At 38.6% G+C, this 25,344-nt stretch overlaps 2 protein-coding genes across 10 annotated transcripts in view; both read left to right on the forward strand.

Annotated features, from left to right (window-relative positions):
* MESK2 (misexpression suppressor of KSR 2) overlaps positions 1 to 3,302 on the forward strand; it is a 123,074-nt gene extending 119,772 nt beyond the window's left edge. For 8 of the 9 annotated variants that reach the window (XM_069128846.1, XM_069128838.1, XM_069128823.1 and 5 more), the window contains one exon: positions 665 to 3,302. In XM_069128846.1, the coding sequence (XP_068984947.1) occupies positions 665 to 810 (146 nt within the window). In that variant the 3' untranslated portion in view covers positions 811 to 3,302. The remainder of the gene's footprint in view (positions 1 to 664) is intronic. The other variant, XR_011175249.1, reaches the window with a different exon arrangement.
* Positions 3,303 to 6,771: 3,469 nt separating this feature from the next.
* The window catches only part of Egfr (epidermal growth factor receptor), a 178,227-nt gene continuing 159,654 nt past the window's right edge, over positions 6,772 to 25,344 (forward strand). The window contains exon 1 of the mRNA XM_069128748.1: positions 6,772 to 7,580. Within this exon, the coding sequence (XP_068984849.1) occupies positions 7,499 to 7,580 (82 nt within the window). The 5' untranslated portion in view covers positions 6,772 to 7,498. The remainder of the gene's footprint in view (positions 7,581 to 25,344) is intronic.

Below are 25,344 nucleotides of genomic sequence, written 5' to 3' on the forward strand. Positions count from 1 at the left end.
TACTAGGATCACAAGATCATGGTAAAGTTTTATCGACTGAGTTCTATCATTGTTTGTTCTTATCGGTAGTTGGTATGAAGTAGCCTTTATCAATCAACGATAAATCAAATATCTTTCTAGAGACACCTTACTATCGCTTCCTCGTAGAAGTCGATCTTTTGAACGGAAGTATACCTAGGCTGTTTTCAAATTTTAAATTATTTAATCTGTTTTCTTATAGCAGCATATACTCATGGTGGGACATTAACAAATAGTATTTATAAAAATGTGCAATGAAAGAAAGACTCCGCACATACTGGGCAGTAGAATAGCGAACAACAAATTATGCCGAATCACATGCCTTGCACATAAAACAATTTCACTCTGACACACACGTGATTCTACCCTTCTTGTTTCTCGTTTTGCATGTGTGCCTTTCTATTTATTCTGTCCTCTTTATTTTTTCAATCTCTTCGTTCGATCAAGCTAAATGTTTAATTCCTTTTTAACGATTTTACGTTTCGATTTTTATCTCTATTTACGATACGATGAGTTTATTTGTTTTTGAACGAACGGAACATACATGTGGATACTTTCGTATTAGAAACCTCGATACGAGGATGAAGAATGTGATTCAGCACTCCAATTACTCTGACCTGGAATTTTCGTTTATTTTTCTTTACAGTGGCACCACTATCACCGTTGAAAATGGCTGACTACAGACTGGCTTCCCTCGAAGGACTCAATCATGTTTGCAGTAAGAAGATCGACTGGCCCACCGCCACTATACACATTACCGAGAATCCTATATCGGAGGCAGTCGTTTGTTAAATTTTTCTCGAGAAATTCCACAATTTACCATTGGTTATTTTTTTCGAATGACTAAGCATGCAATGAACTTGAAAGAAAAAGAAAATGAAGAAAAGAAAAAGAAAAACAGAACGACGCAGATCGAATCGGACATCGATTTTTTTCAAGGCTTCGTCGGAGCAACGATAAACGTGGCTCTAACTTCTAATTTTCGTTTATCAAGCTAACATCGATTTTTAGTTCTAAGCATATTTTTACTTTGATGTATTCGTTTTAAGTTTACTCTACTTCCCTTTTATTTATAACGAGACTAAGATATTTACAAACGGAATGAACATTTCCAATGGTACAAGATATTTTGTAGCAACCATAATGCACGTTTCACTTGTTTTTTTCTATTTACGATAGATTAGGTTAGTCGGATAGATTTTATTTCAAATGCAACGAGGAGTTTATCGTTTGAATCAATAATACACCGTTTACGCCGGTTATCGTCCACGGCACTTTTAAACGTTCAATATAATTCGGAATTAACACGCGAGTTCACTTTTAAAAAGCTGGAGACAATTTTTGCCAACACACAACGTGACAATTTTTACTGTTGTAATCCTATGCAATCTTTGTTCAGCGGAACAACGTATTTTTTTAAAATTTCAGCGAATATTATATCGCGTATTACCGACGGTCGTTTTAATAAGATGAATTTGAGATTAGGAATATGCGATTACAAATTACATCTGACGCATCGAAAGCCAACAACCATCGTATTCATCTATTCGCAGATACGGTTCTCGTACAACGTCAGAAACAACGAAATCATGGTTTTACTTAACTGCGACTTTTACAAAGGAACAAAATGAAAAAGAGAAACAGAAAAGATAACAGAGCAGAGTAATGATGATCTGAACAGAACAAGATCAAGGTATTCAGTGTATAATGTGCGTGAAAAAAAGAATTTAGTCTTGGTTACGTAAGGACCGTTAATTATGGTTTAACCATGGATCGATTACGAAGGGTAGCGATGATCGAACGGTTTGATCGATAATTCTAAAAGCGTAAAAGTAATAATTATCCAAAACGATGTGCAAAGAAATCGAATTACACTAAAGACGAACATGTGTGGTAGCACTGCATCGTAGAGAAGCGCGCACTATTGCTTTCCGTGTTCATAAGGAGATGCAAGAAACGACTGGTAGGTGCAGAATCAAGGGAGTCAAGTTCGTGGAAAGAGCATTGCGCACAATTCGAGCAGATATTCGCGTTTATTCAAACGAATCGACAGATAAGAAAAAGCGTGATGTCTTTTTATAAATTTGAACCCGTCCAGCCGCGCCTACTAAAAGCTTTCCGTGAATCACGAGTAAATCGTCGAGCCTCGTCGTCGCTTATGCATCCTTATCGAATTTGACGAGCTGGCTTTATTACTCGCGATAAATCGACGATCGATCAATAAGACACGTTACACGATTACGAGCAAAATCGAACGTGTCGCTGACACGATGTGCAGGGAATTAAAGAAAAACGAGGTAACAAAGGTAGGTATCGACAGATTAGACGTGTCGACATCTTCGATGATGTCGCTTGTTCGTTATCCACGGACACTTTTCAAGTGGAGGAATGCAACAAAATAAAGCCTAAAGCAATCGGTCGTGACGAACGACCGTACGTGTTCTCTCGATAAAAAAAAATTCTCGTAGGCCTGCACGTGTGATATGTGCTTCGTGTTAAAACAGGGAGTCTGCCCGAGGATATTCGCGCGTTAAACATCCTCGAACGGCTAAATCCTATGAAATAAATAACGTTTCCTTGCCCGACAACGGAAGAAACGTTCGTTCATTTGTTTGCGCTCGCGCACCGTTCGCACCCTTTCCTTAGTTTCAAGCGTTTAGAAATAATTAGAAGCGAGGATGTATGTATGTATGTGAACGTGTGCATGTGAAACCGAGAAAAAGAGGAAACGAACGTATGCGTATGAAAGCATGCGTCCGCGTGATATACATAGGAACGAGGATACGTAGATAATCGTTCAAAAAAGAAATAAAGATCGCAAAAAATTAAATAAAAAAAGAAGTATCTGGTTCGATACCTCACTACGGTTCTACCAGGCTTCTTAAAGCCTTTAGCGTGATATGATAAGACGTGCCTGCTACATGATGTCGTACGTAGCTTTCGAAAGTTTCAACGCCTTTAGTTTTATATATTACGATTCCCGTACGTCCCGGATTTTCCCAATTTTCGCGCGTCCTTTCAAAACGAAAGCGTGCAATACGCTACATTCATGGTAATAATCGCCACTGGAAATTCCGCTGAATTCGGCTATCTGAAGCGGACGCTCGAAATTTCTTACATATCTTATATTTCAATCGAGTGAAATTCATATCCAGTCCTTTAATCAGTTTCAATTTTTTTTTTTAATTAGTTAATAAGTTGTGTAAAAATTATCTCTGTGTAAAGAGGATTCTACGAAAATTGTGGAACACGATAAAAAAGGATATACATAAAAATTACGGAAATTTCTTTGAAATTCCAAAACCCTGGCAAAATTTTCGTAGTACGGCATTTACGACCATCAATGGCGTGTACTGTGCACGTCGCTGAGATATACAGTATCGTTTCTCGATTAACGAAGAAAAAAAGAACGACGGTATTTTAATCGGAAAGTCGTAAAAGAAGAAGATGCGCGAAAACACGACGAAAGTCGAGACAAAGGACGTATCGAGGGACGAAAGGTTTAATCGTTTCATGTAAAAGAGAGTTTATAAAAAAAGAGCGAATATATTATAGATGTATACCTATGGCGCGTTATTTAGGCCGGCGAATTGAAGACAGATCTGTAGTCGACAGCTTAGTATTAGATCTTTCAGGCTCGATTCTTCGAGAGGATTGAGAAAATAAAGGTATGCACGCATTAATCATTGCTAAACCGCGAGCGCTATAAGAGTAACCGTAGCTTCGAAGGACCACCGACACATTACTATTAATCCCTTCGTTTCCACGTCGCTCTTGGAGCTGCATTATAGAAACATTCAAGAACGGATTAGATCCACAACGTTCAAGTCTCACAACGTTTCCCTATTAATTATATTTGATTGAACATATCGTGGAAAAGTGTGATACCATTACGCATTGTACAACCGTTCAACAAGATCTAATCTTAATCTTTAATCTTTCATTGATGATGTTCACGAGTACGCATATCATTAGTACGAATTAATTTACGAATTATATTATATTCGTTATGATTCAATGAAAAAGAAAGAAAGGGAAAAACAACAACTTATCGATATCCCGAGAATTCTATCGTATCTGCACTTTAATTGAAAATGCTAACGGTGATTGAATGTCTATAAAGCTCGAAGGGGGTGCAAAACTGACATGGTTGTTGGTTACGAAGGGCTTAAAGAAAAATTCATTTGCACACGGCCGTTCACAAAAAATCGGTATCAAAACGCCACTACAATCTCGCGAGAGGATAGCGATGTTTTTCTTTGAGGTGCTACGTGGAGCTTTTGCCTCCGAAGCAAATTTCCAAAAAATTCCTCGCGCCGTATCATCAAATAGATTGTAGCGGAAAAAATATATTACTGACAACAACTCAAAGTAAAACAAGGTATAGTACAGTAAGCGAAATAAACTTAGACGGAGCTTGAGTATATCTATAAATATACAGGTTAAACAACACGTGCGCACCGAATATACATCTTGTTATTTATAATAAATGAACATAAAAAGAAAGAAACGGAAATTTTCTTATAAAATTTTCCTTTTCCATTCTGAATCAAATTAATGTTTCCGATTACTGAACTTTTATTTAATTTGTTACACTCTACATAAAAAATATATTTGTTTATTCTATCTGTTTTTAAAAAATTATTTATTCCAAGAGATGTAGTATAAAAATTATCAAAAAAAAAAGGGGGAAGCAATGAAATATTTCTTTATATTAGTATGTATGATTCTCGAAACATCTAGGTAAATACGTGCGTGAATGTTAATTATTATTAGAATAATCACATGGTAAGTAAATTATAAAATCTATCTTTTTCTTAAGTTGAAAAAATATATCATTGTTATCATTCATATAAAGCCAACACAGAAAAATTAACGAAAGATATTTTACACACAGGCAAAAAACGTAAACGTGCTTTTCGTGCACATACGCTCTCTACTACCGTCTTATATATTTGATAATAAACATATTCCTTCTTGTTTCTTTCATGCAAGAAAAAACTGCCAAAAGAACACGCATTATGGGTCCCGGATCTCATCTGGGAACCAGTGAGTCAGGAGGATCTGGTATAACGATTTAAAAGAAGCAAAAGAGCTTACAGGGAAAGAAATTCGCGATGAAAACATTTGTAAAAGATTTTAGAAGGATAAAATGTACAAATCAAACGATAATATTTCGTTTCCATATAAAATCATATAGGTACTTCGATTAGAATGAAACATTCGCTTAAAGTGAATCGCCATGTTGCTTCATAATCGAACTTCACAATCCACGTATCGATCATATGAAAGTTATAATGGATTAGACATACGTACAACGATTAAGAAATTCAATAAGTTGAACAAATAATGTCAGTAAAGGTTATGTCAAAACAAGATTGAGATTAAAATATGTTACATGGGAATTATTTGTAACAAATAATTAATTAATAATACTTCTATGACTGTGAATACGTGATAACCAAAGTTTCGAAAATGTCTACGTACAGAAGTTTCAATCATCAGAATTTTATTGTATATAGGTATTCAACTGATAGTATTTTCTTACTTGCATCGCATCACCGTATGATTATGTGCCACGTACATCGGAAAAAACTTGCTACGACAAGTATAAGGATACTTCATTTGTACTTACCTGTTGAAAGATATCGTATAGATAAAAAGTCCCTTCTATTTGCAATCTCTATTTTTCTTCCATCCAAATCGTGCGAAGAACATGTCCTTTATTCACTCTATCTCGAAGTATCGAGATTTTTCCTATGTTTTCATAGTTGAAATTAAAGATAAATTATCATTAAACTTGCACTTTTCACTATTTAGACTCATCATTTTAACAACTAAATATAATTGTTAATTCACACCGGACACGTTTTGTTACTATTCTCCCTCGCAAATGTTTGTTTGGATACAGTGCTGACAAATGTCAAATATCGAACTTTGTGTTCGATTGAAATCTCGATATACATATGTAAATAAAGACACCAACTGAGAAAAATGTATTTATCTTTATAAATTAACACGTGCTTCAAATTGTTTTAAATATATTTAATATTACAGATATACATGTTACATGATAAAAATTATTTACGGTTATTTATTTTCATCCGATAAGAAACCTTACATCGTTTTAAATTAATCGATAGAAAATCGATCGTAGACGTATTTTCTCTTTCCACCGTAGTTCATCGCAACCTTTTTGTATCAAGTTTCCTCTTGGGTACGCAGTTGCATGTGCACACGTACTCTAGATGCGTTCCTCGGCGACGAGAAACCAGTCTCTCGATGATTTTTGCGACGATCAAACGACTACTGTCTTCAAGGAATCGACAGGCCCGTATATGCCGACATGTCTTACCTGGCTCGATGGACAATGACCCGATGCATTTGAATTTTCACTGACAATCTGTGATTTTTAAACAATTAAACAAGTAAATCCTTCTATTCGTATTGTATGTACAATACGATTTTACAACATTACATCGATCGTGTAATGTCAACAATTAATGTAAGGTTAAGGTGTGTCGATAAACATGGTTCGTATAAACACTAACAATATGATTTGATGAAATATTATTCATTTTGCAATCACGTATTTAAAAATCGATGTTTATATCTATGCAGGCACTTTCAGCGATGCCGCTTATCGATTCGTTGATCATCGGCGTTGTTCGTAAGCGTCCGTCAGGCCCCAATGTTACCGCCACCTGCCGTCTTCGAACGGAATCACGACTCGTCTTTGACAAGGCGCGCGTATTCTTGACTCGGCCAGCGTGGGAGTAAGGCTGTCCACCGAGAGACGCCTGAGAAGGTGGTCGATCAAGCGCTTTCTTACATTGAACCCAATTTCTTCGTATACGGTAGTCGAATTTTATTAAATTATCGTTCGATGAATATGTATTTTCATCGAACAAATCGCGAGTGAGTTTCGTCCATTCGAGTCAGTGAAATTGCAGTGTCTTTGTCACAGAGTGTTTAAGAAATCGTTCTTCCCCCGTGTGCAACCGGCGTTGTTACAAAACAAATCACGGTGAAAACGGAGTCGTTACGCGCGCATGCGTTCAAAACGCTTGAATTTGAACGTGGTTCGAATTTTTCGTGCTTCTTGCCTAATTCGAATAAGTAATTCGAATCGAGGAATATTCGCGGAACTGAAACGGAGCGTGTGTAGTACGATGCAGACTTTGAATTATTTGAAGTGGACTGATATATAGACCTGACGAGAAGATTCCGATGGAAGTCTAATTCACCTGATACCGTAATAAGCAACTTGTTACTACTTCTATGACACTTGATTCTCGATGTGGAACTACTTACCATCGCCCTGTTGTCGCTAAATCGTTCAGGGGGCGTCCAAAAAAATTCGGAGTGATATATAGTGCGATATTATTAAGTGTGCGGTGCTGGTGTAGTGGATATGCGTCGATCTTTATTGTGAAGGTGCCTGGGGAATTCTTCCTGGATTGAAAGGCCTGGATAAAAGATGAGACTAGCCAGGATCCTCGGGGTTTGCGTACTCCTCGTGCTGGTGTACGTCGTCAAGGCCGACGTCATCGAGGAAAGAGGTTCGTCAAATGTTTATTTTTTTTCTCTTCCAACTGAGAAATCATATCAAGTTTTGAAATAGGAACCTATTACTGTATCAAAACATAGCGCGTAAACATATTTTAGCGAAAAAATTAAAAACACGAACGCTAGACATTTACGTGTATTAATTGCACGTAACTGTTGCTTATGGCAAATAGTTTCTTTTTATTTTGTAGCGTAAATTTATAAACAATGCTGTATATAGTTGAATCATTTTAACAGTTTTTATTTGCTTTACATTACTTATGTGCTGAAAGAGCATCTTAATCATTTTTCATGTAACGTACATTTATAAATATATATAAATATATCACGCAATTGAATGAATAAAATATCACGCAATAATTGCTTTGTGATTCATAGTTTTGCAGCGATGTTTCATTTGTAAACATAAAACGTAATTTTTTTTTATCAAGGTCTTTAATAAAATTGTCCAACAAATACAGTTATTAGAAGTGGCAACATTGGAAGTAACATTCTTTTAATGTGAATTTCGCGAGATTAAAAATGATACAAATATGTACACTTTGAAATCTTCGCGATTTAGATACGTCACCTGTAGATTTCACCTGAAGCGCGTTATCAAACTTAAAATAAAAATCCCCTATCTCAGCAAAACAACAAGCAGACGCTATTACCTTACAGATAAGCAAATAAGAAATCCCTGGTAGGAACATATAGGCGTGATTCTCTTTCTGTGCTTCAATTTCTTTCTCCCGTTGCTCCACATTTTCGAATCAACGAAAAACATGTATGTTTATCTTTCTTACTTGATGATTAAAATACCAACAAGGGAACGAAGTAAATGTTTCGTTTCTTGGTAAAATCTATTGTAATTAATGCATTGGCTGCTTAACGACCTCAGATTCTTTCACTTTTCGTCATGTAGCCGTTGTGTACACCGTAAGTTAAATATATCTTGTTAAATGGCTAATTAAGCCTTAATAAGATCGGTTCACCCAGAGCGCTCGGCCAAGAATGAGGCCAATGGTACAACGTGTCTCGTTTGGAACTTTTGTTAAACCGTGAATACCATTCCTTAAGAATCGCGAGCTATTTCCAGGTGCTTTCTTGCGACTCGCTCTTTGTCATTTCAAACGATCAGTTTGCAATCCACTTGTACACGTCCAATGACTACATACGAGTTTAATTAAGAATCGGTCCCCCAATCAAATGACACGCACAAACGATAATACGTCATGATTTCGCTTACTCGGTGCACGATTAGATTTGTTCGTCATACTCGTAGATATAATTACTATTTTACTTCTCTCTGATATCGCGTTGTAGGCTTTTACATTCCTTCCATTCAAGCATGTAATCGTATTAGAGATTTAATACTAGTAGAATATATTGTATATACTGTGATTTATTTTCCGATCGATCTTTGTCGTTCACAATACCTCATTATATCGATTAATCGACGATGTCGTAAAAAATTGTCGGGTAAAAGAACCACGTTGAAATGGTATACAGGCGACATCCCAAATATGGCGAGAAAATGGTAGAATCAAACATCATGTGCCGATTCTTCATTGAATTCTTCGACTGAGTATCGGTCGAGTGAAAAAGCTGTAGCAACCTGCGGAAGAGGCAAGAACGCGTTCCCTCGCGTTCTTGACGCAACGTCTCTCCTCTCTTTTCTCTCTTTAGTATGCGAAGGAAAGACATAGAGGAGCGGTAGTCAGCCAACCATGAAGTCGAGACTCGAATCGAACGCTACGATTTCGCGGTAGCTATGAAATGATCGGGACGCGAATTAGAAATATGTAACTGATCTTGGGACAGTCCAGGATGCTCTCCGTCAAGCAAAAGAGTAAGGTCGGAATAATAAAAGTAAATCTTTACGTCCAGAAATTTATCGTCCTGTCCTTTGATTCGCCTTGGATAATATATCAGAAACTAGTTTCTTTTCACGAACACATTAGCATCGATAACGTTTGAACTATCGAACGAACAATTGTTAATAAACTGTTATAGCAGTCGCTGATTACTGTTTCGTTCTTGCTGTTTGACCTATCAAAGGAATGTTATCTCAATCAAGAATTATTCGGCTAGAAACTTGGCGTGAACGTGACAAATATCCTTTCACTCTGCCATTAGGAATATTTAGTAACAGCATTAACTCATGTTCCAAACCACTCGAGATGACATTCTCCTTCTTCCTTCGTATTACTCGTATGGTTCACACTTGTTAAAGTCGTTTACATGGGATTTTTTCACGTATCTTTTCGGAGGATAATTATTTTAGCAAACGTTGTCGCGAATGAGATCGTCGGGTGGAAAATTAGTATGGGATAGCCATGGCGTTCCCACGAATTGATAACGAGTCGCATGGATGCAAGGGAACGAGTCCGGGTCAACACCACTTGAACCGATGTCGATGACGACGATCGCCACCGATGACGCATCACCTCGCGAATCATCTTGCGCGATGATGTTTCCAAGTGATTTGACCATCGCGATGCTTCTTCTCTTACTTGTGACAAGGTTTTACATCTTGCTCCGTTTCTTCTATTATCTCGAACTAATAACACTCCCATTAGAGCTTATGGAAGTTTGACGATTTTGATATGTGTAAGCAAGAGATTGTTATTCTAATGAATACGTTAGAACGATCAAATATTTAGATTCTCATGAGTATATACATTTCGGTTATCAGATTTTTCGTTCGTCAGAGCACGCATCTACTGTAACCATAGCCTAAATCGTACGATAGATTAATTTTAGTGGAGAGATATTCTAGTTCTTTTGATTTCTTTCGAGAAGAAATGAATATGATATTATTCGACTTTGTATACTACATCACTTACTTTATAAATTAAAAGTTTTGCACATCTTGCATGACAGATAACTTTAAATATCGTGTACAATGGCGCAGAAGAAGTTTTCAATTCGTGATCACTACCTATCTTCGATAATTTTTTAGCAACTAGTTCCTAAAAAAAGCTCCAGGTTTAGGTTAATTAATTCGGTCTATATCTCGTTTATTGAAAATAGTACCTAACGCCCTTGACTTACCATGAATGAACTTTAGCAGCATTGGATGTTCAACAATTGAGCTATCTCTGCTGGTACTGTGGCGGCAGCAGAAGCAATCAGGGTCGAGCGACAATGCATTCACCTCGTGCATCGACCACGCTTTACTTAGTACATTGTCTCGCGTTCTAACGATATACATACTTATTTCTCTATGTTACTTCGTGCTATCCAAGCCGCATTTCCGCTATGCACAACCGTCGTAATCATTTCGTAACGAAGATTACTGCAAACATACAACTCCACCTTACCAACTTTCGTTTGTAGTAGGAGCGATGTGAACAAAATTTCAGTGCCTAAAATATTAATTTCTATTTTAAATTCTTGATATTTCTTCGAAATATTTCACGATAAAGACGATTAGGAACAGGAGAAAGGAATTGAACGATTGATGCAGAAAATCATAGATCGTTTAGTGGAATAGATAAGTAAAAACGGTATATTAATTAGACAGTCGCATGGATTGGATGTTCAGAATTAGTGGGAACACGATTGTCAATCTCTATGGTAAGAACCTCGGACCCACGTGTCTGGCAAACCAAGAAAGAGACCGAACTAACGTAGTTCAATTACAAGGAACGCATTCACAGCTGGTTGTAGACACGAGCCTAAGTGTACCGGGCTTAACCGTAATTGTTTAATGGGTTAATGAAATGATACACCCGCCGAATCTAAGCGCGCACAAAAAGCCAATTGTGCCCCATCGACATTCCACGATTATTCTGACTTTGTGCCATACTCTCTCTATGAATACTCTATATAGTTTGGTATCATTTTAGTTGCCTATGTAATAAACTAAGCTGTGGACAACTATTTCAACGGTAGATAACTTTTATGTCAGATTTGGCGTGTAGCGTATAGAGAATCATATTGTTTTATATTTAAATAGTTTGGAGTGATTTTATGAAACAACATTATCATCAAATACCAAATATGTTTAAACTAATGTTGACAAGTGTCTTCACAGATATTGTAGAAATTGAATTTACGAAAATTCACTCTTGCTATAGAGATAATAAAGATAAATGAAGAGATTCCAGTAGTACGCAAAGCACTTGCTGATAATAATACATTTTTTCAGAATCAATATCTACAACAAAACGGTTGTATAATCTTTCTCTTTACGCTCGTTACTCTCTGATCTGCTTCTTAATTATTAGGTAAAAATTATTCTGATATATTCATAAACGCATAAATTTCACAATTGATCAGAGATCGAAAACGAAAATCTGGCAACATGGTCAAGGAATTCTGAGTGAAATGGAGTCCATTTAGCTTACGAGCGAAAGATGCATCCTGCTGCGAGGGTTTAACGGTGACTGCTTACCTCTCTTCCATTCATGTTGCTTTTCATTCTACTCAGGAATCTCAGAATGACCTGACTACGTGCAAGTTATGACGGTATTGACTGCAATGTTACGGGAGCGTAATTCGTAACATGTTGAAGAGAGTGCAAGAGAGAAATTCTCGTTATATTCCGGTTTACGTGAAGATGTGGAAAAAAAACGATTGCAGCAACTTGCCCGTAAGAAAGTTCTTTGAACGTAAAGTTTGAAACTACCGTGTATGAAACACGATTATTCTTGAATTAAATATTTCCAAGATAGGTTTTTTTGTTTGTGTTCGACGAAGAAATTCATCCGTGCGTATATTTCTTCATTTACGTCCATAATTTTCATTATGAATATCGAAAATTGGCGCAAAATCCAGTATCTTTCGCTCAGAAACTTCCTACAAATAGAATAACTGATTTTCTAGTTGAATCCAGTTGAGGATTTTTCCGAAGTAAATCTTACTAACGTTTTCTTAAGAATCTTTTTATGTTCTCGTCGTCGTTCTATTAAAGGATGCGTCATCCGGTTTTGCATAAACCGAAAGAAAATATAATTCTCCTGTCCGATGAAGAATTTTTCTATATGTTTGCGTATAATGGTTTAGTCATCTAATGGGCATTTAATATTTAATGGTAATCTCCGTGTATATGATTAATATAATTAATATAATAGTGTCTAGGAATTTAATTTAGACTTCGTGCTTCAACGAAGAAAATCTTTGTACGATCATCTTATCGATTTCGTTATCGAACCAGGGTATTATCTTAAAATTAACGAAAAATTATCAACTTTCAAAAAATTGAGAAGATTCTTGGAAAATGTAATCGTAACACATTGTCGATGCATATTTGTATCGACGTGGAACATCTTTTCTTTTCTTTCCTTTTTCTTCTCTTTTACTCGCTCGCTTCTACATCGTCGGTCGATATTCAATCTTGCGTGAAAGATTTTGCGGATTTCGATGTTCGCTCGCTGTCAGATCGTATCTGGCTTTTCTGTTCTGCACTCAGGACGTGAGAAAATGATATAGAGCCTCTTCCGAAACGCACGCTCGCCGTGAAAAGAAACGTTGGTGCATGCTCGAAATCGAGTCTTGTTGCTCGTAAGGAGCAAGTTCAAAGACCTACACGCTGCTCGCATTCATCGCCACACTGGAAGGTTTTGAGATGGCCCTCGTCGAATCGAGGATCTACCTTTTTATGATCGAGCATTGAAGTTCAACGACATTGCTCTTACCGATGTATAATCCTAACGGTGATATTCAACGTCATGTCCGGCGTGAAATTTGAATCATACAAGTCTCAAGGAGCATGGTCACACTCCGAGGGTCACTAACAGGGAAAGATCTTAGTGGATCCTTAATGGTTGCTGATCGTGACGGTCTAAATGTCGCTAGTCGACAAGGCTGAAGGGATCAATCGCGACTCGTATTTATTTTTACTTATCTTTCTTCTCCGTTGCTGTTGAATCGCAAAAAGATGAAGATTTATAAATCAACGTGTTGAAATGCCACGTCGCGTCGCCTTTGTTCTTGGTATCGGGAATTGGAGTGACCAACGCGACGCTTACAGGCAACGTTGGACGTACGAGAATGTTGAGAAATTCGTGGCGATACAATAGAGCGCGATTTTATAATTACTGTATAATGTATAACATGTAAACAAGAAACTTTCTACTGCACGCCGTGTGAGCAATGTAAAGTTCACTGGACCGCGTACTGGAAACGCGCGAAGAAAGTACTCGTCATCACTAATGGATTAAAAAGTCAAATTCAAATCGAAAGTTTTAATTGCACTCTTTGATCTTTCTTCGAGCAGGCACCAAAAACGCGAAGTGATTCGTACGAGAGGCGATTGTTCGCTTATTCGTAGCAGTTTTCTACGATCAGAAACGAGGAAACAAGGATTCCTTTGATGATTCCAAGTCTGCAGAACAACCTTCTTGAGACGAACTGGCTCGACCAATAATACATAGTGACTTAACACCAGCAACACTCGGTGCGCCTCGGGTGCGAAGTGAGCATAAGTGCGAGACGGTGGAGTTTAATTGAGGTTGATGAGGGGGGCGTCCGTATTGGCCCGGAATTCAATGCCGAGATGATGTTTCTTGCTTGTAGCAAGACGTTGTCTTGGAGAGAAAGCGTCAGAAAAATCGATGAACTCGTCTAATTTCTCGACTGACTATTTCGAGATGGTGCAACGATTGCATGATGGCGAAGTTTTGGAAAACATAAATTTTGCAATATAGTATCTCTAATCACAACAATTGTCGAATGAACGATCGTCAGAATTCTCGGTTAGTTGTTCGTCATGGAATATTTTATTTTAAAATGATAAAAGCGAATGAGATCATCAGAGTTATTGAACAGACAATATCTAGTTCATCAGTTGAAATAGTTGTTCGTATCAAATAACGTTACAGGACGTTGTATCACAATTATGTCGAATTGTACACTACTTTTGTTGTCGAATGTGTCTTTCATGACATTCGGGATCCTTTTTTAAATACTTGTCTTATGGCCGTCTATAGGTGCTTCTTATCAAGCATGTTTTGTACGTGACTTGTACGATACTGACTCTTTGAATGGAGGCGTTCCAGCCGCTTCGATGATCCACTCGTCAGCATCCTGTCTCCAGATACGCACGCACTTGCACATAAACGCGCATACTGAGAAAAGAACAGGATCTCGTGGTGGAAGAAAAGTCTTTCACGGATGTGCGCGAAACAAAATTGTGGCAGTGGCCTCGATAGACTGTTACATAAAGGAAAAAAACAAGTAGTTGCCGGTGGATACCAACGCGTTAATAAGTTCTCTTATTACGGTTAGATAATGAAGAAACAGAGATACCGCTAGGTGCTCCATTATAATGTGGAACGAAGTTAATACGCAGTAACAGGAAACAGAAGCGTATCAGTTTTTATCATCGACAACTTTAATCTAACTGAGCAGTGGAAAGCTAAGATACAATCGTAAATGGACCACAGCGCAATGGCGAGTCAAGTAAGAAAGATCTCTTAAACTTGTGTAATACACACGATTATCAAAATTCACCAACATTAAAGAACACTGTCAGTTATTGGTGTTAGGGCATTTAATATGTCTGAATAACACGTGATGTACAGTAAAAGTTGAATACTTTTCGCTGCTTTCATTTTATAATTATTGTGTTACAAAATTTGTTATTTCACTTACATTATACGACGGGCTGAAAATCAATTCTAGAATTTGGATTTAGTCACAGAAAAATTTTGTTGCTGCAATTCAAATTGATGTCAAAGACCAATATAATCGTAATAATCTACTAAAATTTCAAGATGTTTCATATAATACGTACAAAACATAAATGAAAGTTTTCTATAAAAATCCAAATACTTTCGTGAACCACTATGCTTGCGACTTTCGTAAAATAATATTACACAGCGATAGTATTGTCGCTTAAAGCGTGGTTAATCGGGTCGGTTGTAGATTCAATCACCACAACTTGAGCAACCAGTTATCAAACGGCAACCTGTCGAGTAAGTTCATAAAACCGGCGAGGCGAGGGCACCGAGAGTGCGTCGTAAAATCAACAACGACCATGCCACGACACGAGAAACCGTCACTCGCTCTTCAAACGCGGTTCCTGAAAGTTTTCGAACGAGGAACTCGGTCGTGGACAACCCCACCCAATGGTTCCAGGTTGCGTGTCGCGGTTGCGGAGCAAGAACCTCCCCTTTGCCAGGAGTAACGCGTACGTTTCGCGTCCATCCTCTGCTACCTTCGACATTCCTGCCCGTCCTGCACATCCCGTCCCCTGTTCCATTCAGGCATAATAACCGTGCAGTTTCCCAGCGCGTCTTCAATGGGCGAAGATTGCACGCTACGAGACCTCGGCCTGCGTCCTCTTCCTCTCCTTCGCTACTCGAATCTTCTTCGCTCTTCTTCGACGCTTCTTGCCATTTTCTTTTCCTCGCGTCTCCTTTCTGCTTTCTCCTGTTCTTCCTTCTCCTGGACCATCTCTGTGCTGTTTTTCTCTTTCTTCCTTTTCTCAGGATTTCGAGTTAGTCGTTCGTTCTTCGATCTTGATGAAACTTGCGGCTGTATCGTCCGCGGAATGTAGTTTTACAACATCTTCTGGAATTAAGATCTTTAAGAATCTTCGTACACGTTGAGCGCATACATGTAAAAATGAAGCGTATATATCAATTAACTTGAAGAATTAGTTTCGATAGATGTAAGATGATAGATGTGAAAGTCTGACTGAAGAATCATTTATCGAGGAATTATTTATCGCTTGTGTTTGTTTTGTTTTTCGTGGATATCCGACGTTTGAATCTTGGTATAAAATAGAAATCCAACGAGCCTTAATTATGGTAAAGTCACAAGGGTAACGCATATACGAGGGAATATTATGCTCTCGCGTTTTTCTCACGTGTCCTCCTAGTTTCTCGTCACGCGAGTAAAGACGACATCCGATTCCCAGTAGGAAAAGGGTACTAAGCGTTACGATAGCGAGGAACGTAATCTTCCTTATTTTCCGTCTGGCTTTTCTCTCGTCGTTCGGTATACCACAAATCGAACATCGCGAGTTTCTCTTGACAGTCACGGAGGAAAAACGCTGCTGACAAGATCTTTCTTGCCTTTTCTCTGAACAGCTTTCGGTTATTTGCAATTCAAAGACTTCTGTCATATACCACATTGTACTGTGTATTACGTGCTAATGAAAACGAGAGGTTTCTCGAAGGAAAAAGTAGACTTTCACTTAAGCTGATATGTTTTTATTTCTGCTTTTAGCTATTTATTCTGTTCTTAATTAATCTTTGTAGTATCTTTACTTATAAATGAATGGCATTCCATCAGAAAAATATATTGAATAATGATTATTCATTTATTTAATTGGTGATCAATTTAATTGGTGAATGACAGTCAGCAGAAATGAAGATTATTGAACAATAAAAGATATTTGTAAAAGGTGATTAATTTTAATGCGTTTCTCTTTACACACAGTTTCATATTTTTACTTCTGAATATCAAAACGTATAAAATCGTAGGTGATGATGAGGTCAATTTCGACTTGAGGAAGGTAGATTATACTTCTACCAAAGTTTAGTTTGAATACTCTCTTCACTTTCAATCGGCCAGATTGGATATTATTATAAATATACGTAATGTTTCGATATTTTACATCCCATACAACATTACAAATTACAATAAATAATATTCGTTTAAGAGGTCTCTGATAAATTCGTAAGAGATTAATCGAATATTGCAAAGAATTTCTATGAACCGAATACGTTGCTATCATTCCAAATTGACATCTATCATCCGTTATTTATAATAACTGTATCGAACGGTCGGTATGAAATACGTGGTTTCCACGTAAACTCTTGACTTGTCGGAATCGTGAACGCGCGATGAACAAAAGAATCGTATTGCTTGGCCATGTAAGGTGATGTTTTCCTGTCGGACGACAAACTTGTGTAAAATTGCGACGTACGCTCGTGTACCGAAAGGATGAAGAACGAGCCACATCCGTCCGTCCCGCAGCTTCGATTCGCCGCAAGACGAGTCCGCGCTCGCAAGGTGGCTGTCTTCTATACCAAATGAGGCAACCAGTCTTGAAGAAAACAGCCCAGATATGTCTCCGGGGACGAGGCTCTGGTCCAAACCGGGACTCGATATCGCGAACTCGCGTTCCCTTCTCTTCGTCACTTGGGATAAACGTCCACCACTCGTCGTTCGTCGTCGGTCAGACTGGATGAACAAGTGAACTCGAGGTCCCATTCCTTCTCGTCTTCGGCACGTACATATAACCTTCGGATCACGTCGCGTTTGATATTGATCGTCCCCCGTTAAGCGATATGAATCGTTTTATCAATTAATTGAGAAGAATCCTAAATCCTCCGAAAAATATATTATACGTACTGTTTGCGTATATTATACGTACTATATTATGCGTATTGTTTGTGAATGAAATTCACAGTAGGGAATTAATATCATTAAAAATTTTCAGTAGGTTTCAAAATCTAGTTATTAAAATTAGGGGATAAAGAAACAAAAATCTTTATTTTGAAATAAATTATATCCTAAAAAGCATTTCAAAAGAACTAAAACTAGTAAAAGAAATATTCAAGTATTTGTGAAAGTACGCAAGTACGAAAGGACTATATAACTCGAACGCTGGTTAAAATAGCGAAAACCCACTTCCTTTCCGAAGCTTGACTGGCCAACGAAATGCACAGACGTATGAGTCTCTTTTGCAGCTTCAGGACATCCCCATACCTCGCATGATACGGCATGTGCACCAAGAAAATGGCGCATCCATGAAGAATAGGCATAAAGAAAATCTGTTTGGCCATTGTTACGTGGACTTCAGAGAATCTCGGATGGTGTGGCTGCAGTAGGCGAGACAGGGGGGTCTAGGAGGGATGAAAGGCATTGGGGGTTAAGTTACCCGAGGGGCCAAGACACTCAGGTACCGCATTATTGCATCGTGGTCGTGGTACGAATCGCCGTGGCCCTGCTGTGCCTGGTGGAGGTGGAGAAGCAAGCGGCAGGAGAACCGAGACTAACCTGCGAGCCTGTTTGTAGGTGGCACTGAACTTGAGACGGGAATTCAGACGCCTTCAAGGGACAGAAAAAAAAGGCGAAGGGCAAGATGTCGGTATATAGTTAGTTTGCATGCACCTTACGTTTCAGCCATGTTTAGAACCTTGGTGATCGCAAAAAGATAAGACCAGATGGACGAACGGCCTTAAAGAAATCCTATTTTTTCTCCAAAGAAGAAGATCTCCCTTGGCATCACTGCTGAAATTGTCAGAACGTGTGTTTTATACGAATTGAAAGACGAACACTTGAATGTAAATTCGAATGTTGTTCTAAGAAATGTTTAAGGATTCTGGAAGTAATTCTTGATCTTAGCAAATTCTCCCTTACGTATTCGACATTGCAAATCACCTTGACCAATTGAAAGGAGCGGTGAAATCTGGTCTGTTGTCGCTCTTCGGCCACCCATGCAGCCTGCTGAAGTACAACGTGTGCGAGATACGAGTTGGTCGCCATAGTGAAAGAACCACCATAGCGCGGCGAAGATATAACGTTACACTCTGGTAGCAGCCTTGGTGTGGGAACGCCACTGAGATGGAAGTGCCAGAAGAAGCAGCGGCATGTACGCTTGCTTCTCGTCGGACACAATCGCGGTTAAGGAACACCGTGTTGGCTCAACCCGTTTATGCGAGAGGAATAAGATACTCTTTGGTTTCGTTTCTAGAGGATACCTTTACTGTGAACTCCGCAATACGGTAAATACATGAGGGTATTACGTCTGTACGAGTCGTTGTATGCGGTTGTCGGTCGTTTCAACGAACTGAGACCAATTTTTAATAAAAACTTCCTTCGTAAAATTTCAGAATTAGAATACGAATATATCGGCAAAGATTGAAAGAACCTTTTCTTTCTGTAGCCTCCTTTATTCGACTGCTATCCAAGGTTGTTCTTTTGGTCCGATTTCTTTTTTTTTACTGACCCCTGACACCGCTTAGCGAAAACACAGCCGCATGCAAAGCTCGTTTCGCCTGTTCGCGCCGCAGGAGAGGACATCGTGTCGTAAAAGAAGTAAAAAAGTCAGTTTGCCGGCCATGTGCGTATGGTTGGCACACTTGGTAGCCGCACCGTGTAGAAGCATATGTCGTGCTTCTTGCCGACCATTTTTTCGCGAGTGTACGAGCTCAGAGACGCCCATACCTTCTTTTTAACGCGCGCGACTTAGTAATACACCATGTGAACATGCGTGAAATTACACCGAACTTGATTACCTATGCGAAACACGCCAGTAGAAAATTGACCGTGTAAGACCGTGACAAAGTCGATCAGATTGTTACTGGCATTTAGCTTCTATATTAATGATATGTTTTACATAAGTAAAACACTAGCACGAGTTCCAACGAACATAGAAGTAATTATTTTACGCTATATATGGGGGTTAGAATATTCTCGCCAGGTAGCATGTAATTCTTAATTAGACACAGGGAATGAAGTAGAAAGAGGTGCTGAATGCGTAAATCAATCCAAGAAGTTCTTACCAATCCCGTTATGGGAAAAGAAAGACAACGCTGACATCCCGTGTCGTCCCGCGCGGTTTACGGTCTGTTTTTCTCCGACCTTTCTTTCCTCGCACTTCTTTACCCATCTCTGCCAGTATATAATATCGTACCCTTTTTTCTTTGGAATCTACTACGCCAGCAGCGGCCACTCAAAACCAGAATAACGCACACAAAACTTCGTTTGATCTACGGCCAAAGGACTCGTTGGATTATTCAACTCATCCATCTTTACTGCTGCCGATACTCAAGCTGATGAACTTTTTCTTTTCGATCCACATATCTAGTTAGAAGAAATCCGCGAATGAAATTTTACTCAGGACATTTTCTTCAAAAGGTCTTGAATAATAATTATTAGATTCTTTGGGGTTGTTTTTCGAAGCTCGTCATCCGAGATGAAAAAGGTAGGCAGAACAGGCGTACGACATGCAACGATGGCCTCCTTGATGCCTATTATAGTTACGAGGTATTCTTCCACCCTCGAAATTCTTGCTCCCTCTTTCTTCGATCTCGATGACACGAGAGATTTCTACTCCGGACGAAAGATAGGCCCATGGTCAATGCAATCTGCGTAGTATCGAGGCTGCTTTGTACACGGGAACGAACAATAGAGCGTTGGATTGTCCTGCACCGGCAACTTAGCCCCGTAGAAAAAGGCATACACGAACCTCTTCAAGTCAGAACAGCCGCCAGTGAATGCCGACAAGCCAAATGAATTGTTGGTTCACGTAAAGAATCTTTTTCAGCCAAGGTGCTGAACGTAATCCACCACTTTTGGAATACTGGCGGTAGCGAATATAAAAATTTGAGTTATACAAACATCGTCTCGATGCTTAAAAAGGTAGTACATGAATTCTTAAAATAAATATTTTATTATAATATTTTAAAATAGTAGTTTCTTGCATCTATAATGAATTACGAAAGTGTTAGGTCTTTAAATAGATCGATGAATGACCATATTTTTCTTAAGGGTGAAACTTGTGAAGTGCAAATAATATATCTCGTTCTCGTTTGAGAAACTTATGGTCGCTGATAAGCTGGATTATAATAAACTTTACAAGTAGACTACCGGCCTTGTATCGTTTTTGCCTGCCCTTATGATGCATCCCGCCCTTTCTTTCCTCTTGAGACAAGATGCTTTCTAGCGTGCGTATCGAAGCTCCGTTCAAAAAATCCCCGCACACGCAGTACGCCTGTCGCCGATGAAACTCAACGAGTTCCACGAAGTGACGTACGGTTCGTGTCCAGAAAGAAACAAAGAAAGAAAGAAAGAGAGGTAGATTGGAAAAGCAGCACGTATTGGATAAGGTATTCATGTATTCCCTTGACTCGTTGCCTATCACGTATGTTGACTAATGATGTTCGTCACTTTGATATACCTATACCTATAGTGTGCAACGAAAGGACTTCTAATCCATGAATATTTCTATGACACGTCTAAAATAAAGGAAACGGTATAAGTTGGTGCGATTACGCACCTTTTAATAAATTATTCCAATAGGATAACGCTGCGCCTTTTAGGTCACTTTTATTATATATACATTTAGAATCATTTAGAATCGTATTTTTCTGTCGTTACCAACGATTTAGAAAATTAAGAGTTCTTTTTATAGACTTTATTTCAGACATAGGTCTCAAGAGTTCACTAGTAATATTAACCGCGATTATCGTCCAATTCCCGAATGATATAGCTTATGTTGCACGTAATACAACGTTTTTAACAGAATTTATTCAGGAAATTCATCGCTTGTCCTAACGCAATCCCCAATAACAGAGGCAATTTGCAACGGTCGTTTGATACTAATAGAACGGCGTGCCATAAACGTGCGCGTTGTTGGAATGCATCGTTCACGCTGCTCTTTTACCTAGCTATTGCCTATGCAATATTATCTACGCGTTTGTCGGTCATACACCGAGCATCGACTTGGCGAATATGTAATTATTTACATCGTGTACTATGCGTGTATATGCGCGTGTACGCGAAGACCTGTTGCATTAGCCCTAGAGCTTCGCATTATACATAAATATACATAACACAATATACATAAATAGGAAAAACGAGATCCCACCGTATTACCATCGCGACATTATTATTACATTCCTGAGATTCGATGCTTCCTTGCGTTATAACTTTAGAGGTATGTCACCAACCTTCGAAATTATATTAATTTGACTTCAAATTACTTAAATCACCTGTGTACGGTATAATAGAATTTCTTAATTCGTTAGATGATTCATTATTTACTAGATTAAGGTGTCATTCAGCTTTGTTGTTCGCAAATAAATAGCGCCACTTTGCACCTCGTAGCAGTGTGGATGGCACGACGCTATCGATATACTTTGCACCTTTTGTGGTGGCTTCGTATCGTTGGTGGGAACAAGATTTAATCACATTCCGCCCCTTTAGTACTTGAAACTTATGAATAAGGGAAGTGTTCGTTAACGAGTACATCACTTTAATTTCTTCATCTATCAAAGTTCGTAACGTAATTAATTAGCGCACGACTATACGAATTCACTTTAATTCCTTGAATTATCGAAGTTCATAATAAAATTAAGCAATGCACGGTTCTACGAATTTACTTTGGTAATGATACGTGGAAATAGCGAATTTATGATATGAGAGTGAATCTACTTCCCACTTTTACAAAAATACTGCGTATTAATTAACATTTTTCATTACTAGAGTAAAAGCTAGTTATTATAGACGAACAGCCGAGAGAAATACCCGAGAAATGTATACCTGCCGTTTACTACCGCGTACTCTGGCATTTTACCGTACTTACTTTGTTTCCGGGTATCCTTATCCATCGAACGGTTTAAGACGATTTCAAGCGCCATTTCAGGAGAGCGTCCCGAAATCCCCACAAATTGCTGCTCCTTACGGGATAAGTGCTTGTCTAGCGATGCACAACGGACACAAAGGGCGCGTACACAGTCAAAATGGTTTCCAGCTTCTTCGCGGTGTCCTCTTCGGGAAAAGACGAGGGAGCAAAGTGAAAAGGCACTTCAGTTCCGTAAATATTAGGACAGGCCTGGCGAGATATCCTGCCTCCCTGCACGATTTACACAGCACCCTTTTTATCATGGGAACATGCCCCTTTCTAGAACTCACGTGATCGTGTCAAGAATTTTATTTTAACCTAATAGAACCATTTTTACACTACTTTTACACTATGGGCTTCTTGTTATTGTTCGGAAAGAACACGATACTTTATCGATTCTCGAACGATATTCTCCAACAGAGAAGAAAACATTACGCTGAAGAATACGTTTCCAATAAACACGCGTGTTCATTCATAATTACGATTCATTGACCGATACTTCATTGATATATCAATTTACCTGTCACCGCTCGTCTTTACGTTAGTTGGGGTGCCACGATGAACCTTGTATTGAAATACGACGCGTTTCTGCCTGCTTCTATCTGACACACGTCATAAAGAACATTCATATTATTTTACGCAATGAAAATCTCGTATTTCGAGCCATTTTGTCGCTGACGCTTTAACAAAAATCGACAAATTCACTCTACTAATATTCTTATTGAGCAGTTCCATTTATTCCATATTGTTTTCCGCGTTTCTAGTAGATGAGCCGTTTAGAACATTCGAACATTATTCTATAAACTCCTTCAACTCGAATTTCTCATGAGCCGATTCATTACCCATTAACACCTTGTATAACCCTTCCAACTCCATGGAACCTGTTTTGCTACTTTCCTTATGCTTATAACTGCATAGATATACGAATCAGCGACAAACGGTTAAATTCATGGATCGTAATCTAAGGGTGGGTGTCCGAGCAGGTTGTTGTTGCTCGGAGACGGACGTCGGTACACGTTTTAAAGTTAGTTCCCTTCTCGTCTCATCGAGAGGGCAGTGGGAGAGAAAAAGCACCAGCTGCCCTGCCCCATAGGAAATGAGCATGAATATCTAATACAGAGGCGAACCCGGAAGCGAGGCTTTCTCGTACGAGAAGAGCACGTCCTGTTCTAAGGATTTCGCCTCTTCTCCCTTTTTTCACATGCTACGCACCGCGTGGCGTTCCATGGACACCGGCAGCTGGCCAACTCGCTTCTTCTCGATGTTTTAAGGAAACTCATGACGCGTCTGGTCCAGAGACTCTGAGAAAAAAGCCAGCTCGCCAGCTTGCCAGCGTCTTCGATTACTTCCTTGTGTCGTGATTCATGGATGCTACAGGGATCAGCATTAACGCGATCCATGTTCGAACTCTCGTAGGTACTATGCGCTAAGATTAACAACTTCCCTGGTTATACCGCTACTTCTTTGCTTCTTACGTGGCCACTGCCATGAACGATATAACATATGGAAGTAATAACATGATTAACAGTGATAGTAATAACAACAGATGCTGCGTTGCGTTTATAGTAATGGTAGAAAAAATAGTGAAAACTTCCGGAGCTTTAAATTCTGGTTATAAATATTCTATGTATTAGGACATCTGCTATTTCTGAATAAAATGTTTTGTTATTTCCTCGTTAGTTTTTTACAAATTTGTTATTTCATTCGTATTATATAACAGATTGAAAATCATAGTGGTATATATCCACATTTTGAGAATCTAAATTTGGTCACGTATTTTATTATTAAAAGTATCACCCTATCAAGTTTCATAATTAATTATGTTATAATTTTATTCTTTATCTCGATACGTTCTCACAGCTTGAAAAAGATACAATGAAAAACGCAATTTTTTTTTACGTATGCAAAATGGCAGTGGTCTGACCATGTATATTATGATTTAAGTTTCTCGGTACTAAATGAAACAAATATAATTCTGAGATAACGTTATCACTGCCTGTAATACGATAGCATAACGAATATAACAACGATAATATCACTATAATTTCACCAATCAGTTTTGAGCATCGGCTGTGCGTATGTTTGGAAACTTGAACGTGCCAAATAGATCTGGTCTTATTGGGGCCACGTGATAAGTAATTGCTGAAATAAACCACGCAGATGTTTGCGTATTTGTTGGTGTCCTAGGAGTAACAGCGTTGCTAATTCCAGAACAAGCGACGAAACAATCCTAAATCTCTATGAAAAACACGAAAGTCCCACGAATGCTGCTGCGGTCCATAGGGTAAAGGCACATCAGGATCGATGCTTCACGAGATAGACACCAACACGAACGCACGATCTTTATATTCACACGATTCATTAATAATGGAGGGAACCCGTGTTATCCTCAAGGTTGCCTCTCCCTTTTCATTCGATTTCTTTTCGAGGCCTTTTACCTGGGACGGTGCATCATCCCACGCTCG

The sequence above is a fragment of the Bombus flavifrons genome, chromosome 2, assembly GCF_040668555.2.
Source record: "Bombus flavifrons isolate JBK064 chromosome 2, iyBomFlav1_principal, whole genome shotgun sequence".
NCBI classification, from domain to species: domain Eukaryota; kingdom Metazoa; phylum Arthropoda; class Insecta; order Hymenoptera; family Apidae; genus Bombus; species Bombus flavifrons.